Here is a 17,310-nt window from a genome sequence, read left to right as displayed (position 1 = left end):
CAGAGAAAGAGAGGGACGAGGGCCTACCCAACTATCAAGCATCAAGCAGCCCGAGCGGGCGTCGCCCTCGAGCGAACCTCGCCCTCGACCGTCCTCGGCCGCCATCCACGGGCGTCGAGACCGGGAGGGTGGTAGTTTCTAAGGGTGCGCGCTCAGTGGCTTGCTGGGGGGTCGTAGACGAGCTTTCGGCTCTTGATCGAGGCCCACTTGAAGCGCTTGACCCAGAGCGAGAGCGCCGTCAGGCTGCTGAGGATAATGAGGGTCTGCATGCCCATGCGCTTCCGGTCGTCGTGCTCGGGCTCGGCGCAGAAGCTGAGGAAGGTGACGACGTCCTTGGCCATCTGCGACGTCGTTGCAGGGGTGCCGTCCTCGTAGTCGACCAGACCGTCATAGAGCACGCGCGCCATGGCGATCTGAGTGCCGGGGAAGTACGAGTTGTAGTTGAGGCCCTCCTGCACCTTGACGCCCGGCGGCGGGTCAGTGTAGCCCGTCAGCAGCGCGAAGATGTAGTCGGCGCCTCCGTGTCGCGCCTTGACCATCAGGCTGAGGTCCGGGGGCAGAGCACCGGCGTTGCCGGCACGCGCCGCCTCGTCGTTGGCGTACGGCTTGGGCATGTAGTCGGCCAGCTTGCCGGGGCGCTGGAACATGGCGCCCTCGTCGTCGGGGCCGTCCTCGTACTCGACCTCCTCGGCCATGGCCTTGACCTCGTCGACCGTGTGCGACTGGCCGACCAGGTTGCGCCAGGCGATGCGGTCGAGGGAGTGGCAAGACGAGCAGACCTCGCGGTAGACCTGGTAACCGCGGCGGATGCTGTCGCAGAGGAAGAGAAACGGTGCGGGCGGGCAAGGAGGCAAGGCATAGGGCTGAAATCAGCGTGCGTTCGCGGCAGCGATGCACGTGTCGGACAGACCGCGGCGAGACTCACCTCTGGTGGTCAAAGGTCTCAAAGGGGCCCGAGTGGCTCCAGGGGTACTTGGGCGGGTGCAGGCCCTCGTCGATCATGTTGGCCGACGCGCTGTCGACAAAGGGCAGCGTGCCGTAAACCTGGTTGTACCAGGCGACGGAGCCGATGGCAACGGCGGTGGCGGCGACGGCCGACGTGCGCGAGGCGAACATCGACTGCGAGTGGCGCGGGGCAGGGCGGCAAGGATGGGGACGAGGAGCGTCAGCGCTGATGGCCAAAGTCATGAGGAGCCGGCGGGTGGCAACGCAGTGGGCGACCGTCTGCTGTAACTCACCTGCGACGCGTTCGAGCCAGCCTGGGTGGAAGCCTGGCGGACCTGTGGTTGTCGAGCGGAGTCGGTGGAGAGGGAGGAGGAAGGATAAGGGTCAGAGTGGTGCCCTTGGTTGCGACTGTGGGGGAGGTGGCGCATGTTCGAAGCCTATGACCCGGCGGCGACAGTCCGCCCCGTGGCCGCAGTCCCATAGCCAGCGGTTCAACCCGACAGCGTGTGCATGTGCGGAAGTCGAGCCGGCGTCGTCCGGCGCACCAGAGGGCAGGCATGCGGCCATGTCGAGTGGCCACGCTGACCGCTGGTCCAAGAAGCTCGCTCGATGGTGAAGCATGGACTGGACCGGCCCATACTCCAGCATGCGCTCCAACAGCGGCAGGTGTACACGCGTGGCGTCTCGCAAGATACGCTGTCCCCGGCGTTGCGTGGGGTGGCGTTTGCCGACATCACTCCGGCAGGCGTGGGTCGAGACTGGCATCTCTGCCGGTTTGGACCTGAACGGCGTGCAAGCCAGGGGACAGGGCCGGCGAGCAAGCATCGTGCGAAGCGGTCGATATGCGCGGAGGAAGCCCGTCATTGTCGCTCAAGGAAGCCGGAGTCGAGTCGGGTCGAGCGCGGCGAAGTCGAGATGGAGCTAGACCGAGCCTGGCTGGGTCGGGTCGAGTCGAGTCGGCTGGATAAGAGGCAAGAAGAACCGAGGATACCTACCGAGGCGGCCGTACCGTTGGCGGCGGCGCGGAAGGCGGTTCGCGCGGTGTTGAACAAGTTGGCCATATTGACAAGAGGTCTCGCTGACCAGGAAGGGGTTTTGGTGGTGATGGAGGGTGGTGGTGGTGGTGGCGACGAATGTGAGACGGCGCCGAGGGGAGTGGCTATGTGTGATCGCGAGCAGCCTAGCGGCAGGCGGGCGGGCGGCCATCTCCCTCCCAGGCAGCCAGCCAGCCAGCCGCTCGGCGCCGACCGTTTGCTTGCTTGCTTGCTTGCTAAGAGCCAGCCGGGCGGGCGGGCGCGCGCCAGAGCGAATTTCTCCAGGCCAGTAGGCCAGGCAGGGCCCGCTTTCAAGAAGAACCGACCGGGCGGGCGGGCGGTCGGTCGGTTCGGACGGTCGCAGATTTCAAATCAGCAGAGGGGAGGCTGCCCAAATACAACCCTCTGTATTACCCCCGGCCGCTCCGCGAGGGCACGGGGGGGATTTGAATTGCCGTGGCCAATCACCGTTTAACCTCTCATCAGCAGCCTGGCCGCCCAGGCACTCGGCGGTTCCACCCGAAAGGCCCGCCTGTTTCGCACGAGAGGGCGCCAGACGCCTTGCCGCCCCCTTGCCGCCGCCCCCACGCTCCCCGCCTCCTTCTTCCCGGCTTGGGTAAGGCGTCCAGCTGACCTCCGCCCCGAGCAAGGGGGTCACGCTGCCGGTATCGCTTCGCTGCGATGCCGCCTGCTGCGCTGAGCTGAGCTGAGCCGTCGCCTCGACCAGGCGAGGCATGGCCACGGTGGCGAGCGGTGGTGTGGGCTAGGTAGGGTGAGAGCATGTGCGCGAGGCTGGACTTTCAGCACCTATGAGGACGCGCAGTATGGCCCACGGGCCCGCCACTCGACCTTGTCGCACCAAGGCCAAAGGCCACCTCGGTCAGCAGTCACCACGGCGGCACACGGCACAGCCGGCTGGCCGACCCGGTGAGGCGAGGAACTCAGCCAGCTTGAGGTTGCACGGTGACCCTGGCGCTCCCGCGTGCTGAGTCCACATGGTGGCCCGTCGGCCCACACGTCGCGCGCTCCCTCCCTCGACCCCTCTTTCTGTCTCGGTCTCTGTGTCTGTCTCTCTCTCACTCTCGCTCGCTCGACGACGCCCCGTCTGGCACGCACGAACGCACGGACTGCCCCTTCGGCTGCCTCGCTATCCATCGGGCAGGCAAGCAAGCAAGCAAGCAAGCGGCAGCGGCGTGGCGAGGGTCTGGTCATATCGTGGCTTGGTTTTTGTGGCATTGCTTCGCTGCTTGTGGGAAGCCGATGCCTGGGAATGGGCCCCGCCGCGACGCCCTGGAGCAGGGTCGCGCAGAGAGGCTTGCCCCCCATCGAGGTTTTGGTCGACCTCGCACGCGCGCGCGAGTCGCGCGCGCAGCGGTGTCAAGAAGAGGATGAGAGTGGCAGTAGTGGCATGGTGGAGCCGGGTACATGCGCTCGGGGGTGTCGCTGTGTGGGTGGGCGGCCCGGCGATGCGATGAGAATTGTACAGTTGGGCGCGCGACGAGTGCAAGAGGGAGAGGGCGTGGCAGAAAGCGGGGCAACGTGGCCGGCCGGCCGTTTACCTGATGGGCAGGAAGCGGTCGACGGTGGCACCCTTGCCCTTGGCGCCGTGGCGGGTGGGGATGTAGGTCATCGAGAACTCGCCGAGGTAGTGGCCGAGCATCTCGGGCTTGATCTCGGTGTTGACAAAGTAGCGACCGTTGTAGATGCCGACGACGGAGCCCTGCGCAGGGAGAGAGGGCAAGGAGGTGCAAACAGCGTCGAGGGCGAGGTCAGCAGGGCCGCCGCGGCAAGGCAGGGTGCTAGGGTCACGGCCAGCCTCTCGGCGCCTACTCACGATCATCTCGGGGACGACGATCATGTCACGCAGGTGGGTCTTGACGGTGGCGGGCTTCTCGTTGGGAGCGGCCTCCGACTTGGCCTTGCGGAGCTTCTTGATGAGGCCCATGGGCTTGCGCTTGAGGCCCCTCTGGAACTTCCTGCGGGCACGAGCGTGGACGAGGCTCATGAAGTCCTCGTTGCTCATGTCGAGCAGGGCATCGAGCTCGATGCCACGGTACGAGAACTTGCGGAAAGTTCGCTTCCTCTTGAGCTCAGCGGCGGCGGCGGCGTCGTAGTCATCCCTGCAGCGGTGGGGTGGTGCGGAACGGACGCGCGAGGAGATTAGTCTCGGGCTCGTGTGTCTTCGACGGAGGGTCCGGCGACCGGGTGAAGCGACACCGCCAGCATCTCGAAGCATCGCATCGCAGCGCAGAGCAGGGCGCCTATCGTCAGAGAGTGTCGTAGGTCGATCTGTCTGTCGGAGTCGGGTGGGTACGGGCAGCGGTAGAGAAGGGGGGAGAATGGGTCGCATGTCGACCTGATCGGAGGGCGGCGCAGAAAGGCCAATCTTCCTGGCGTCCGTCCCTTCGTATGTCCATCGCGATGGCTGCCGACATCCCATCTCCTCACTGCCTCGAATCCTTCATCTCCGTTCTCATCGATCCCTCCTAAGCCTCTGAGACGTCGTCGTCGGGGGGTGTCGGAAGCCGTCCTCAGGTCTGTCGTCGGTCTGTGGCATCATGAGCCGTAGCTGCGGCACAGGGCGGCACAGGTCGGCGGGTCGACCGCTGTTTGGCCGGGTCGCAGAAGTGATTGTCGTTGTCGCGGCCGATGCTCGTCCAGGTCGGAGTCGTTGGTCCATCGATGCGTCACTCTCTGACTAGGTATGACGGGCGCTGCCCAGACGGTGCGCTGCGGATGCGATGGCGGTCGAGATGCGGCCGGAGTGGTGTCGCCGTCGTCGCCGTCGTCGTCGAGTCGAGTGCGCTCGAATGCGCGGTCGGCCATGGGTACCCTACTCACATTTTGGGCAATCTTGATGGTGAGGGGAGAAGGAGGTGACGAGGGCGTGACGGCTGGCTTCAACCAACGCTCGCTCTGGGGCCGACTTGGCTGGCTGGCAGGCTGGCTGGCTGCGTCGCTCGCTCGCTGCCGGGTTGCGCTGCGCTGGGCTTGGCTGGACTCTGTCTGAGCTGGGCTGGCTCTGGGCCCACCTGCTTCTGTTTGGCTCGGCCTGGCTGGCTGGCGGGCGGGCGAGCGGCGCTGCCTGGAATATGGGCTTCAGTCTTTGCGCTGGCCGCCGTACAAGGCTCGCTGCCGAAAACGGAACACCCGAGAAGTAGACCGAGTGGCTGCGCTGAGCCCACGCGTGGTGCGAAGAATTCGCGTGGGAATTTTCAAAATGTCCCGGCTCCGGAAGAAAGGCGTCTGGCCCGCAACACCGCGTGTGCCCCCCGCGCTCCGAGGCTCGCGCACGCCAGACTTTGCGAGATTCCGATGCGGCATCCGTCTGCCTCCCGACCACAACCGTTCATCAAAAGTACCTTGGTGAGTCGACGAGGACCTCTGGCCGACGCCGGCAGCAAGAGGCGCCGCGCTGGCGTAGCGGACGGCTGCTTTGTTGCGCGGTGGACGGCATCGACGATGGCTGGCCGGCGGCGCAATCAGGAGCTCCCGTTGCCATCGCTCGATGGAGCTGGGTCAGCCTTTCGCGAAGGCCGGTCGGAGCGGACGACATTGCAGAGGAGCATCGCTTTGGGACCTCGTCTCTGACCATCGCTGGCTCTCGGCCCTGTCTGCCCGCTCTGCAGTCCACAAGTCTTCCTTTACGGATCAAAGCTCACGCGGATTTCTGGCCGGTATTTCCCACCTCCCCCCTTATCAAGACATCAAAATGAAGCACATCGCAGCCTACCTCCTCCTCACTCTCGGCGGCAAGGAGTCGCCCTCGGCCGCCGATATCAAGTCTCTCCTCGAGACTGTCGGCATCGAGGCCGACTCTGAGCGCCTCGACAAGCTCATCTCCGAGCTCCAGGGCAAGGACATTAACCAGCTCATTGCCGAGGGCCAGGAGAAGCTCGCCTCCGTCCCCGCCGGCGGTGCTGCCCCCGCCGCTGCCGCTGGTGGCGCTGCTGCCGCCGCCGGTGGTGCCGCCGAGGAGAAGAAGGAGGAGAAGAAGGAGGAGGAGAAGGAGGAGTCCGTGAGTGTCGCCCGCTTTCCCACCCCCGTCATCGAGCACTCTCCGCTCGCAACGTATCCTTCGATGCCGATCGTCGCTCCATCGCATGTCGTCGTCGTCCTCGTCATCGACACTGTCGAGGGTGCGGGCATCGTCGAGGGGGCCGGATGTGGAGGCGATGAGCAGCACGCGCCGGGCTTTTTTCCCAACGCGCCGCGCTACCGCTCCGCCACCTGATATCGACCCGACCATGCCTCGGTCATCCCTTACTGACCTCTTGCTTCCTTGACGTACATTCCGATCCCCGTATCCGCAGGACGACGACATGGGATTCGGTCTTTTCGACTAAGCGTCTCGGCCGGTTCTTTCCGTTTCCGTGCGCTGAAAACGCTCCTGGAGCGACCGGGGGAGGTCTCGGGGCGTGGCGCCGCGGTCGGCGCGAGTCGCTGCCGACTGCGAGTCCGCCGTTGCTCTCTGCTGTCTGTCCCGCTGCTGGGCCGACCAGCGTAATCCGAGCATCTTTCCTCCTTCATTCAGGTCCTGTCGCTGTGTGCACGCCGGTGTGTGTGTGCTGTGCCCGTGGCAGTTGCGATTCCGGCTCGGCGGCGGCGGCGGTGCGACGATCCGTCCCGGCGCAGCTGTGCAGGCCGCGAGTGCATGCTCTCCCTTGCCGCCCTCTCTCCAGCATCACCATGCCTTCGACTGCCCATCCCCAGGCGCTTCAGCGGCCTTCATCGTGTTCGATAGCCGCGCGACCACGCACGAGGCGCCGGCCATTCTCGGCGACATCACACGAAATGGCACCTCCATTCCAGGACCCCAGGCATGCCACTCCATGGCATCTCACATCGTCCTATCCGGCACCACCTCCCTGCACTTCGCGAGCGCCAGAGGTCCTGCGCCGCTGCTCGCTTCAACTCAGACTACTCGGCGCGTGTTGCTGGCAATCCATCCTTTCCTCGAGTCCGGCTCAACAGGCTTCTCCTCCTCCTGCATTGCTGCCACCTCTAATGCTGCATCCCTGCTCACTCAAGCAAACAGTGTCAACCCTATGTGAACGCACCGTACAAAAGTCCACATCTGCCCAGTGAAAGACTCTGCAACCTTGCCCATCTGCTAGTCCTGGTCCTCAGGCTTGCAATGATGCTTGCAGCAGCCTGATCAGAGCCCTGGAAGGCAGTTTGTGTGGGCAAAATGTCGATTTCCAACGGTTTCCGAGCGTTTTCAGCACTTTGCCCGACAAATCTCCACACCTGCCCTGTGAAAGACTCTGCAACCTTGCCCATCTGCTAGTCCTGGTCCTCAGGCTTGCAATGATGCTTGCAGCAGCCTGATCGGAGCCCTGGAAGGCAGTTTGTGTGGGCAAAATGTCGATTTCCGATGGTTTCCGAGCGTTTTTGACACTTTGCCCAACAAATCTCCACATCTGCCCTGTGAAAGACTATTTGTATTTGACCTTGATCATCTGCTAGGTCTGGTTCTCAGTGATGGGCAGACGCATGGACTAAGCAGGAAATCACCTTAAAAGTGTGTTTGCTGCAGCAAAACCTGAAATTCTTGCGTCCAGCGATGTCTTGGGCGGGTCGACTTTCGGCTCCGAGTGCTGGCGTGCCTGGCCTCTCCGGCGCGTCGCTCTCCCGCGCCGCCTCCTCGCGCCGCTTTCTTTCTCTCCTCATCTATCAACTCGCTGACTCTTTGTCCGCACAAGCGGCCAGCCAGCAAGGGATGCAGGCAGTTGGCTTCGTGCAGGGATAGGCTTGAAAGCTGAGGCAAGTCGAGAGGCCTTTGCCGCCAAAGGCACACTCCTTCCTCCCTCAGGCCACGGGGGCAGCGCGATCGCGACGGACCATTCGTTGCTCTTCGAGATGCCCGCTGGGCTGGACGGGCCACAGCACTCATCAAGCTGCCCTCGGTGACGAAAGCAGACTCGGCCTCCGGCTGGGCGGGTCGATGGGGGCGCCACCGGGCCTGTACCCGTAAGGGTTGCCACGAGCGGGAGGGTAGAAGGGGTCTAGCGTGTCCATCGGCGGCGGCACACGCCAGAATCGCTCCTCAGTGGTGTCGGCGACTCTGTTCGCGCCGCTGGCCTTGGCGACCTTGGCGCAACCGGAGCTGCACATCCCGCCAAGCAGCTCTCCGAGCCAGCTGAAGCTGATACCCCGCTTGGCAAAGCTGAGCTCATTGGCGTCCCAGGCAGCATCATCGCCAGCGCCAGCGCCATCGCCACGCCGCTTGACCAGAACGGTGTTGCCGGAGGCCAAAGCGACCGCTGCGGATGTACAAACACGGCCAGCATGGCAGACCCGAGTCAGCACGGGCGGGGATGCTCTGCTGGACGGAGGGGTTGGACTCACAGAACGGGCTCCCCGCCGCCAGGATGTCGCTGGTATCGACACGGCGAGGTAGAGGAAGCGCCTCGGCGGCGCTCGAGAACGCGAGGACGAAGGCGGCGATGCAGGCCATCCTGACCGGCAGGAAGGAGGACATCATCCGGACTATGCTCGATGATGAGGGGCTTGGAAAGAGCGTCAAGGATAAACGACGGTGAGAGGGACGAACAGCCAAGACGAGTGCCGAGGGGCGGACAGGCGATTCCCCGTAGCTGGCATTTGCGGCCGCCTTTATCTCTGGCGAGCTGGCAGGCATCGAAGGGCGCAAGCCTTCAAGCAGAGGTGCGACGGGTCCCTCGATGGCGTCCTCGATCGCGGCGTCCCACACCCTTCCTACAAAGACCGCAAGTCGGGGCGAAGAACGCCGCCATCGCCACCGCCATCGCCATCGCCATCGCCATCTCTCCGGTGAGGCAAGCAGGTCTATCGCGCTCGTCGAGTGGGCACTTCATATCGCCCTCGTTTCAGGCAGCTGGGAGCGTTTCTGGCCGAGCTCATCCCCGTGCCGCTTCGTTCTGCGGGCTCCCCACTCGGCGTACGGCGTACTGCATCCCCGTCGCCACCCGGGGCGGAAACAGATTACTGACGCACGTTGGCTGACGTTCCCTGTGCTCTCGCCACATCTTCACCGACACAGCCCCGCTCGTAAGCTGGCAGCCTCGTGGCGGCTCTGGGACTGGTAGGATGGGGTCGAAAAGCCCAGGACCAAGGCAGGAAGAGGCACAAGGCATCGGCCGCTGCTCGGCGGTAGGTGCTATTGCCTCTTTCTGCCTCTCAACCATGTCCTCCATCACGGCCGTCGATTGCTTGCGTCGGAGCCTATATGGTCTGTTGTCCAACGGCACGGACAAACGGACGAGGCCCCTCCATCGGCATGGCGTCCTTACACGCCCTTCGCAGCCGCCCCGAGGCCAGGAACGAGGCCTTACCTCTGACGGATCAGCGCAGAGAAAGGCACGGCAGAATCGAGGCGACACCACACAGGCTGAAGTATCGCTGCTCTATGAATGCTTCAACGCAAACCGCCGCTCGCCGTACAAAGGGTTCGCGACGACGACGACGACGACGACGACGACGACGACTGCGGGGGTATCACGCTGGCGGCCTGACGCCCTTGGCCTTTGCTTCGCTCCATGCCGCGTCGAGTCGGTCGAGGTGGCTCTGGACGTCGCGCACGCCCTGCTTCCTCGCCGCTCTCGTCGTGTCGCTGTTGACCTGGACGCCGTCGAGCGCGAGCAGCTGGCGCAGCAGCATCTCGGACGTCTTGCGGTGCGAGTTGGCGATCTCGGCCGGCGTCATCAGCTTCGCCGATCCGCCTTCGTTTGTCGCTCCGGCGTCGGCGCCGTGCGACGTCGGCGTAGCTCCTGGCGCCGCCGCCTCTGCCGCCGCATCCGGTATCGGCGCGGGGGAACCGTCCGCGCCCTCCACGCTAGCCGGCAACGCCTTGACGCTGCGCTCGAACAGCTCGACCTCGGGGAAGAGGTTGGTCCTGGACTCGGCCAGCGCCTCGTCGATGCGCGCCATGAGGCCCTCCTCGCTGGTGTCGGCCTCCTTTTGCTTCTTTGCGCGCGCCTTTTGCTCTCCGACGCTGAGCGGTCCGAGGGCGGGGGCCTTGGCGCCGACCTTGTCGCCCTCGGAGCGAGCTCCGCCCGCGGTCCCGACCAGGATCAGGCGCGACCCTTCGCGGATGCCGTAGGCCGCCAGCGCCGAGCGGTCGTCCTTGAGGATGAGGCCCGAGTGGATCAGCTTGACCTGCTCGTAGGGGATCGAGGTGATGGACGAGATCTCCTGCTTGAGGTGGCCGAGCGTCACGGGCGTCGTCAACTTGGGCAGCACGATCTGCATGCTGAGGGTTACGGCGACAGAAGGGTTGCAAGGCGGTGGAGGTTGGGGCAAGGGGCGACGGCGAGCTTCAGCATGTAACCCTGCCTGTATGCCGCAGCTGCGGCTGCGAGACCAGGCGCCGGCCGGCGGACACTCACCGCTCTCGGCCCCAGACGACCTCGACCCTTCGGATGACGCCGGAAGACTGTCCTCCATCGGCTCCCCTGGCACCATCGCCGTTGAGCGTGCTGTTGAACTTGTTCCACTGGTTCGAGAACCACGACATGGCGGGCGAGCGGCGCGCTGCGGAGGTGCGAGTCGTTGGCGGCGAGAGGGATCGGCTCGATGCGGCGGCAGTCACTCTCTATCTCCAGCAGATATTCGGGGAAGCCGGCGACTGCGCGTTGAGGGGTCGGTGCGGGCGAGCTGGAGGATGTCCTAGGGAGAGGAGGGAGCGAGGGAAAGGTGCCGGTGTGTGTGACACGGTGGGGTGGCGGTGGAGGACGAAAGATGGCGCAGCTGGCATGCAGCCCTGCTTGCTGGCCCTTGGCCCTTGGCCTTGGCCCCGCCCAAACCGCCGCGCCGCTTCCGCGCTCGATGATGATGACAGGCACGGACCGCCCGCTCGTCCGTCCGACCGTCCGCATTCCCCTTTCCCGATCCCGATTCCTCGTGCGGTCTGGACAGAGTCTGGACCGCCCGCGGTTCCGAAGGCAGAGCAGAAAATGCAGGTTTGAAAATTTTCGCGGCTCGTCGGCTGGGGCGTGAGCTCAGGTCCCAGAGTCGCCCGTCGTCGCCCCGCCAACCCGCCCGCCCAGCCTTCAGCCAGCGAGACGGCGAGTCAGGGCCAGACTACAAATTGAGACGGGCGCGCGCTCCCTCGCTCTTTCCGTCTTCTCTCCACGGTTCCCAGCAGTGAGTTTTCGACCCCCTTGCTCGTCGCAGCGTCGCATCCGGCATCTTTCGCACGTCGTCGTCGCCGTTGTTGTGTCGATGGCGTCGACGTCGGACTGCTGCGGATGCATGCGCCGGACCGCCGTCGTAGCGGCAAGGACCACGTGCGGAATCTGACCCTCTTGCGACGCCCTCTGCCTGCCGCTCTCGCCCCCCTGTCTGCAGAGGACGCCACTTCGCACTGGTTAGCAGAACCGCACTCAAGATGCAGATCTTTGTCAAGACCCTCACGGGCAAGACCATCACCCTCGAGGTCGAGTCCTCGGACACGATCGACAATGTCAAGGCCAAGATCCAGGACAAGGAGGGCATCCCCCCGGACCAGCAGCGCCTGATCTTTGCCGGCAAGCAGCTCGAGGACGGCCGCACCCTTTCGGACTACAACATCCAGAAGGAGTCGACCCTCCACCTGGTGCTTCGGTGAGTGTCCCTGGTGTGCTGCCGTGTCTCGTCGCCTTCCTTGCCCCTCTTTTCGACGAGACCCGCCTCGCTGACCCGTGTCGTCCGGCACTCCCTTCCCCTTTTCCCTCGCCCGACAGCCTGCGTGGTGGTGCCAAGAAGAGGAAGAAGAAGACCTACACCACCCCCAAGAAGATCAAGCACAAGCGCAAGAAGGTCAAGATGGCCGTCCTCAAGTACTACAAGATTGACGGCGACGGCAACGTCAAGCGCCTTCGCCGCGAGTGCCCCTCGCCCGAGTGCGGCGCCGGCATCTTCATGTCGTGGCACAAGAACCGCCAGTACTGCGGCAAGTGCAAGCTCACCTTCATGTTCGAGGAGGGCACCAAGCCCCCGACCGCCTAAACGGGCGCGTTCGGCGCGGCTTGCCTGCCAGCCTGGGGGCGTGCCGAGTTGGGGCGGGCTAGGTCACATCCCCCGTCTCTCCCTCTCGTCCTCGACGCGCTCGCTGGCTGGCCGCCATGCCAAGATGCTTCACCGGCCATATTATGCCCACCACCATCCTATGCCCCCCGTGGACCTCCCCTTCGCTCGTTGCCGCTCCCTTGTCGACGTCTGCTCGTCAGAGAATGCCAACCTCGGAGGACGAGATTCTTGCATGGTTCATCTGTCGCCGCTGCTGCCCGTGCGACTCGCTGTGTTTCACGTCGTGTGATTGTTACCTGTTACCTTCCAACACTCCGCCCCACAGGCGGCGGCGACAAGGCGACACCCCAGTTGGCCGCGAGAGTCTGGTCGGCCCCGGCTTCGGTCGAGGCGCGGCTGCTCTCGTATCGCACGGTGAGTCCAGTTGGCCGGCTAGCTACCTAGCTACAACCCCTTGGAACCACGCAGGGCAAGTCAAGGCGATCCAGGGCCTCGTCCGAGGGTATGGAAGGAGGATGCCCGTGCGTTGGCGCCCCGAGCGCCGGCCTAGTCGCGGAGTCGCTTTTCGGTGGCGTCGCGCTTGGACTGGAGGGCTGCGAGCTTCTCCTCCTTGGACGCGTCGTACGACACCGTGAGCTGGTTGAAGGGGTTGTCCGGGTGTTTCTGCGAGGCGGCGGAGACACAAGAGGGGAGACAGAGCGGGGAGGAGCGAGACGTCAGCACCGCGCTCTTCGACCGGGACGCGAACGAGAAACGGCACCGGCTGACGCGAAACGCACCTGGAACTGCTTGTACAGGAGATCGTGGTACTGCTGCAGACGCAGTCCCTTGTGCTGCGGCGGGGCAAACGTCCAAGGGAGGCAGGGAGGAGGGTGTGTCAGAGGTGAGCACGCGCGCGTTGGGGTCGCGCCGACGATCGAGCCTCTGTCGCCGGCGACGGGGGTGACGCACCTCTTCCTTGATCCTGGGCAGCTCGCGCTCCTTGTAGGCCTCGAAGGCGGCCTTGAACCTCCTCTCTGGGTGCCTCTCGATCTGGCCGGCGGCGGCGCCGCGCGATGCGCTGTCGCTCTTCTCGTTGACGAGCGTCATGGCGTCGAGGGCGTCGTCGAGGTTGCTTGCGGTGAAGCTGGCGATGGCGTCGTCGATGCCCGGGCCCGCTGCGCCGCCCTTGACGGCGGGGGGCTTCTTGGCCCCCTTTTTGCCGGATCCCTTGTTGGTGCTGGGCGTGTTGGCCTCGTCCTCTGCCTCGAGGGCGGCCTTTTCGGCCTTCTTTCTGGCGGCCTCGGCAGCCTTTTCGGCCTTTAGGTCGGCGGCCGACTTGCCCTTGCCGCCCTTTTCCCACTGGGCGGCCTCGGCGGCCTCTGCCTTTGCTGCGGCTTCGGCCTGCTTCTTGGACTCGTTCTCGGCCTTCTTTGCCCGTCCAGACTCTTTCTTGGCGTTGCCTCCTGTGCCGGAGGGCGTGGGGGACGGAGATGAGAGGCGAGGCGAGGCGAGGCGAGGCGAGGCGAGGCGGGTCAGGGTCAGGGCCGTGGTGCGACGGGTCGACTGCGGAGTCGTCTTGGTTGCTCACCCTTTGCCGGCATTGCTGCAGTGATGTGATTGTGGTTGTGGTCGTGAGAGGTGGGTGTGCGGCGGTGGTGATGGTGGTGGTGTTGACGGTGGGTGGATCGAGTTGCGTTGGCAGGGTAGTGTGTGATCACCGTGCGTCGCCCTCTTTGCAGCTTCTTTGCGTCTCTTCGCGCTTTGCGGTTGGTCGGTCGACCTCCACTTGAGGCCTCCCCCCCTTTTGACTTTTTCGAGCGTCCGTCCGACTTTGGCCGACAGACGGCCGTCACTCTTCAGACGCCGGCCAAAGGCAAAGGCGACAGAGAGGGAAGATGCAACCCTCCTTCTGCCTACCATCGAGCCAACCACCATCACACGACCCTGCCCACGCCATCACCGATTCGATACCCGCGCAGCTAGCAAGGCCAAACACACGTCCGTCCTGCACGGCGACACATGCGTGCCACCGCATAAGCGCACGCCACTCCCCAAGACACGCCAGACACCCACTCCCACCATTCCCCTAGAGGGCATTCGCAAACGCAACCCACCATGGCCGCCGCATCGCCAAACTCCTCCTCCTCCTTCTCCTCCTTCTCGTCTTCTAGAGCACAGCTGCCATCGGACACCGACATATCGGCAACCGCACAGGCGCTCCTGGAAGCGCACCGCCAGAGGATCCGTGACAATGCCCCCGCCAACCAGCCCGACGATGCCGCAGCTGCCTCGTCTGCCAAGCAGCAGGCCGAGCTGGCAAACCTAGAGCAGCAGATCTCAAACACGGCCAGGGTCGCCCTCCAGCTCGAGAACCTCACCGTCATGGCAGAACAGGGACCGGACGCTCCCCAGCACACCATCATGCAGCCGCTCGGTCCCCTGGCCTTCTGGCCCGCCACGGTCGCAGACGCACGCCACGTCTATGTCCGGCAACCGTGCAAAGCAGACTCGAGCAAGGCGGTGCGAGAAGCAAAGGTGCCTGCCCTCACCGCCATCCCGCCGGAAAGCGACTCGTTCGCGCTCGACGTCAAGGACGAGAAGCTGCACCGCCACTCCCTGACGTTCGCGCGCAAGCCCATCGCACAGGCCATCGCCGACCTCGAGTCCGCCAAGGCCGCCTACGAGGAGCAGGCAGCCTCGGCGAGGCAACGGCTCGCATCGCTCTCCACCGAAAACATCCGCCAAAAGCTCAAGGCCGCGTTCAAGGACGTCGAGGGCTTCGACGACCTGCCCGGTCAGAAAGAGGGCATCGTCGTCAACGAAAACAACCAGGTGCTCAACGAGGAGGGGCTGCCATTCTTTGAACCGATGGAGCCCGTGCCAGACTCGCCACCACTCAGGCCCGCCGATGGGGCGGCACCTCAGAGCACTCACCGCGCCAATGGCCATTCTTCAGGAGCTGCACCGAGCGAGGCCCCATCGGCTTCGACGGCATCGCGGCCGCCCGGCGTCGTCCTCCCCTTTGAGCGTCCCGGAAGAGAGGGACCCAGGACGAAGGAGGAGCGGCGAAAGTGGATGGACGACATCTTCGGCAAGCTCGAACAAGAGGAGCAAGAAGAGGACGAGGAGGACGAGGACGAGGAGGACGAGGACGAAGACGACGAGGACGGCGAAGACGAAGGAGAAGGCCGGTCCGAACGCACTGCGATGCGGCGACCCTCGGACGATGGCAGCGACAGCGAGCTGCCCACCTCGCCCCTCTCGCCGACCTCGGAGAACCGTGTCGTGCTCCGTCAGCCGACACCGACGCCGCCCGACTCGCCCACCCAGTCGTCCCACCCGTCGCTGCCCGAGATCAGTTCGGCCACGCGCCCTCCGCCGCCAAAGTCGGCGCTCAAGCAGAACCCAGAGCGTCCGCCCATCCAGCAGCGCCCGTCGTTTGGTTCGAGCGGCATCTGTCGCGGCTTCCTTAACCTCAACCCGTCCAGCCCTGGAGCCATCCGTTCCAACTTTGCCGCCGAGGACCTCGACGGCGCCGAGAGGCAGGGCAGGTCGTCTGCGCCGCCTCAGGCCCTCGCCAAGACGGTGGTCGGCACGTCAAGCGCCACGGCCGACTCGAGCGTTAACGGCAGCGGCGCCAGCACGCCATCCAAGAAGACGGTGCGCATCCAGAGCCCCGAACGCTTTCGGCAGCCCGGATCGTCGTCACTCGCCGCATCCTCCCGCCAAGCGGACGAGGACGGCGCAGCCCAGAGCCTTTCGGCCCTGCAGCGAGCGCTGAGGGAGGTCAAGAAGGTCAACGAGAAGAACCTGCACCGCAGCAGCGCCGACACCGCCGAGAAGCGCCATGCCGACGACGTGGGCGTCGAGGAGGAGGCGGCGAGGATCGTCGACCTGCTCGGCCCGGGCATCGTCGAGGGCCACCCGGGCGCGCCCGCCAAGGATGTCCTCGACCAGCTGCAGCGGGCGCACGACGAGGACAAGCGCGCCCATACGGCCGAGGCCGTGGCGGAGCGGGAGCGGCGAGAAGAAGAGGAGCGCGAGCGAGAACGGAAGCGTCTGCTCGCTGAAAAGCCGGCGCTCGGACAGACGGTCGTCGAGCGACAGCCCAGCAGCGCCCCGCGTGCCACGGTCAAGCCTGCTGCGGCCAACGACGTGCAGAAGGCCAAGCAGAGCGCATTCAGGCGCGGCTTCCTCAACTCGAAGCCGACGTTTGTGCCAGTCAACCCGCCGAGGACCAAGGCGGCTGCCACAGCTTCCGCGTCGAAATCGCCGCCGCCGACGCAGAAGACGGTGCCGCCGACGCAATCGATGGGCATGTCGGCCCTGGACCGTGCGAGCCTTGGAGACGACGACTTGTCGAAGCGGAGGGAGCAGATGGGCCTGCCGCCCGCCGTCCCGCATGCACGTCCTTCGAAGGCGTACGCGGAGAGGATGGAAAAGCGCAGGCAGGGCGTCGAAGCGGCGGGGACATCGGCGGCGGCCGACGCAGAGCCAGATGGCGAGAAGCTGGCACGACCCACCGAGGGCGACGATGAGCCGAGGGAGGGACGCGTCCGGTTCGCCGCTGCTGATGCGGCGCCAGCCGATGCGGCCGACGAGGAGGCTCGCACCAACGAGATCGACCCATCTGCTCGGCACGAGGGCGGAGGCGAAGGGGACGAGGCAGACGAGGTCGAGGACGAGGTACCGATCATCCGCGGCGAAGGCGCCGACTCGGATTCGGACGATGACCGCCGCAATGGCAGAATGATCAAGGGCAAGCAGCAGGCTGCCAAGAGCGGCGAAGAAGAGCATGGCGACGACGACGACGACGACGACGACGACGACGATGATGATGAAGACGACGATGACGACGACGCGTACGACACCGACGACCTCATGGACCTGCAGCCGGACATGAACTACGACGTCGCGGCCGCTTTCGACGACCGCGAGCTGCTGAGGGAGTACGAAAAGGCCAAGGCGGTCCTGCAGGAGCTCGGGTTGGCTCCATCCGGGTCCGGCATTGGCGCTGGCTCGGCCGCTGCAGCTGCTGCGATGGCGGCCGCCGACCGTCACGGCGAGGATGACGACGGCGATGAAGACGACGACTACGAGGACGACGTGAGCACTCCTGCCGCCAGGCCGCCACTCGACGCGCGTCTTGCATCCGGCCTGCTGATCCCCTCCCTTGCCTTGCCCTTCACGACCACGCCTCTAGATTGTGCCGCTCGATGCCACCGTCGAGGACCAAGAGTACCAGGGCAACACTGCCGATGCGGCGGGCGACAGGCCCAAGGTTTCGCGCTTCAAGGCCGACCGCTCGTCGCAGTCCAACCGGGCGCAGCGCCAGCTCTCGAAGGCGGCGTCGGCGGAC

General features: G+C 65.2%; 8 protein-coding genes across 8 annotated transcripts in view; 3 read left to right on the top strand and 5 right to left on the bottom strand.

The window, feature by feature from the left end:
* Window positions 1–152: 152 nt before the first annotated feature.
* On the bottom strand, window positions 153–2,006 carry PFL1_01409 (uncharacterized protein; the record flags this gene model as incomplete). The annotated part of the gene is made up of 4 exons (XM_007878911.1): window positions 153–810; window positions 926–1,119; window positions 1,239–1,280; window positions 1,941–2,006. 4 exons carry the CDS (start codon window positions 2,004–2,006, stop codon window positions 153–155), a joined length of 960 nt encoding a protein of 319 aa, XP_007877102.1.
* Window positions 2,007–3,534: 1,528 nt separating this feature from the next.
* On the bottom strand, window positions 3,535–4,205 carry PFL1_01408 (uncharacterized protein; the record flags this gene model as incomplete). The annotated part of the gene is made up of 3 exons (XM_007878910.1): window positions 3,535–3,699; window positions 3,814–4,099; window positions 4,195–4,205. The coding sequence occupies 3 exons, from the start codon at window positions 4,203–4,205 to the stop codon at window positions 3,535–3,537; spliced, it is 462 nt and encodes a 153-aa protein (XP_007877101.1).
* Window positions 4,206–5,691: 1,486 nt separating this feature from the next.
* Window positions 5,692–6,325, top strand: PFL1_06848 (uncharacterized protein; the record flags this gene model as incomplete). Its single annotated transcript, XM_007879036.1, has 2 exons — window positions 5,692–5,997; window positions 6,293–6,325. 2 exons carry the CDS (start codon window positions 5,692–5,694, stop codon window positions 6,323–6,325), a joined length of 339 nt encoding a protein of 112 aa, XP_007877227.1.
* Window positions 6,326–7,874: 1,549 nt separating this feature from the next.
* On the bottom strand, window positions 7,875–8,439 carry PFL1_01407 (uncharacterized protein; the record flags this gene model as incomplete). Its single annotated transcript, XM_007878909.1, has 2 exons — window positions 7,875–8,245; window positions 8,331–8,439. The coding sequence occupies 2 exons, from the start codon at window positions 8,437–8,439 to the stop codon at window positions 7,875–7,877; spliced, it is 480 nt and encodes a 159-aa protein (XP_007877100.1).
* Window positions 8,440–9,458: 1,019 nt separating this feature from the next.
* On the bottom strand, window positions 9,459–10,476 carry PFL1_01406 (uncharacterized protein; the record flags this gene model as incomplete). The annotated part of the gene is made up of 2 exons (XM_007878908.1): window positions 9,459–10,212; window positions 10,349–10,476. The coding sequence occupies 2 exons, from the start codon at window positions 10,474–10,476 to the stop codon at window positions 9,459–9,461; spliced, it is 882 nt and encodes a 293-aa protein (XP_007877099.1).
* Window positions 10,477–11,349: 873 nt separating this feature from the next.
* Window positions 11,350–11,948, top strand: PFL1_06937 (uncharacterized protein; the record flags this gene model as incomplete). The annotated part of the gene is made up of 2 exons (XM_007879038.1): window positions 11,350–11,564; window positions 11,684–11,948. 2 exons carry the CDS (start codon window positions 11,350–11,352, stop codon window positions 11,946–11,948), a joined length of 480 nt encoding a protein of 159 aa, XP_007877229.1.
* A 567-nt stretch (window positions 11,949–12,515) lies between these two features.
* Window positions 12,516–13,552, bottom strand: PFL1_01405 (uncharacterized protein; the record flags this gene model as incomplete). The annotated part of the gene is made up of 4 exons (XM_007878907.1): window positions 12,516–12,632; window positions 12,749–12,802; window positions 12,921–13,414; window positions 13,540–13,552. 4 exons carry the CDS (start codon window positions 13,550–13,552, stop codon window positions 12,516–12,518), a joined length of 678 nt encoding a protein of 225 aa, XP_007877098.1.
* A 514-nt stretch (window positions 13,553–14,066) lies between these two features.
* Window positions 14,067–17,310, top strand: part of PFL1_01404 (uncharacterized protein) — a gene marked incomplete at both ends in the record, with an annotated part of 3,542 nt that continues 298 nt past the window's right edge. Inside the window, 2 exons of the mRNA XM_007878906.1 lie at window positions 14,067–17,057; window positions 17,155–17,300. Coding sequence (XP_007877097.1) covers window positions 14,067–17,057; window positions 17,155–17,300 — 3,137 coding nt within the window. The remainder of the gene's footprint in view (window positions 17,058–17,154; window positions 17,301–17,310) is intronic.

The sequence above is a fragment of the Pseudozyma flocculosa genome, assembly GCF_000417875.1.
Source record: "Pseudozyma flocculosa PF-1 unplaced genomic scaffold scaffold00003, whole genome shotgun sequence".
NCBI lineage: Eukaryota > Fungi > Basidiomycota > Ustilaginomycetes > Ustilaginales > Ustilaginaceae > Pseudozyma > Pseudozyma flocculosa.
The sequence above is the reverse complement of the archived record's forward strand: the minus strand, read 5'-3'. Positions and strand labels throughout refer to the sequence as shown.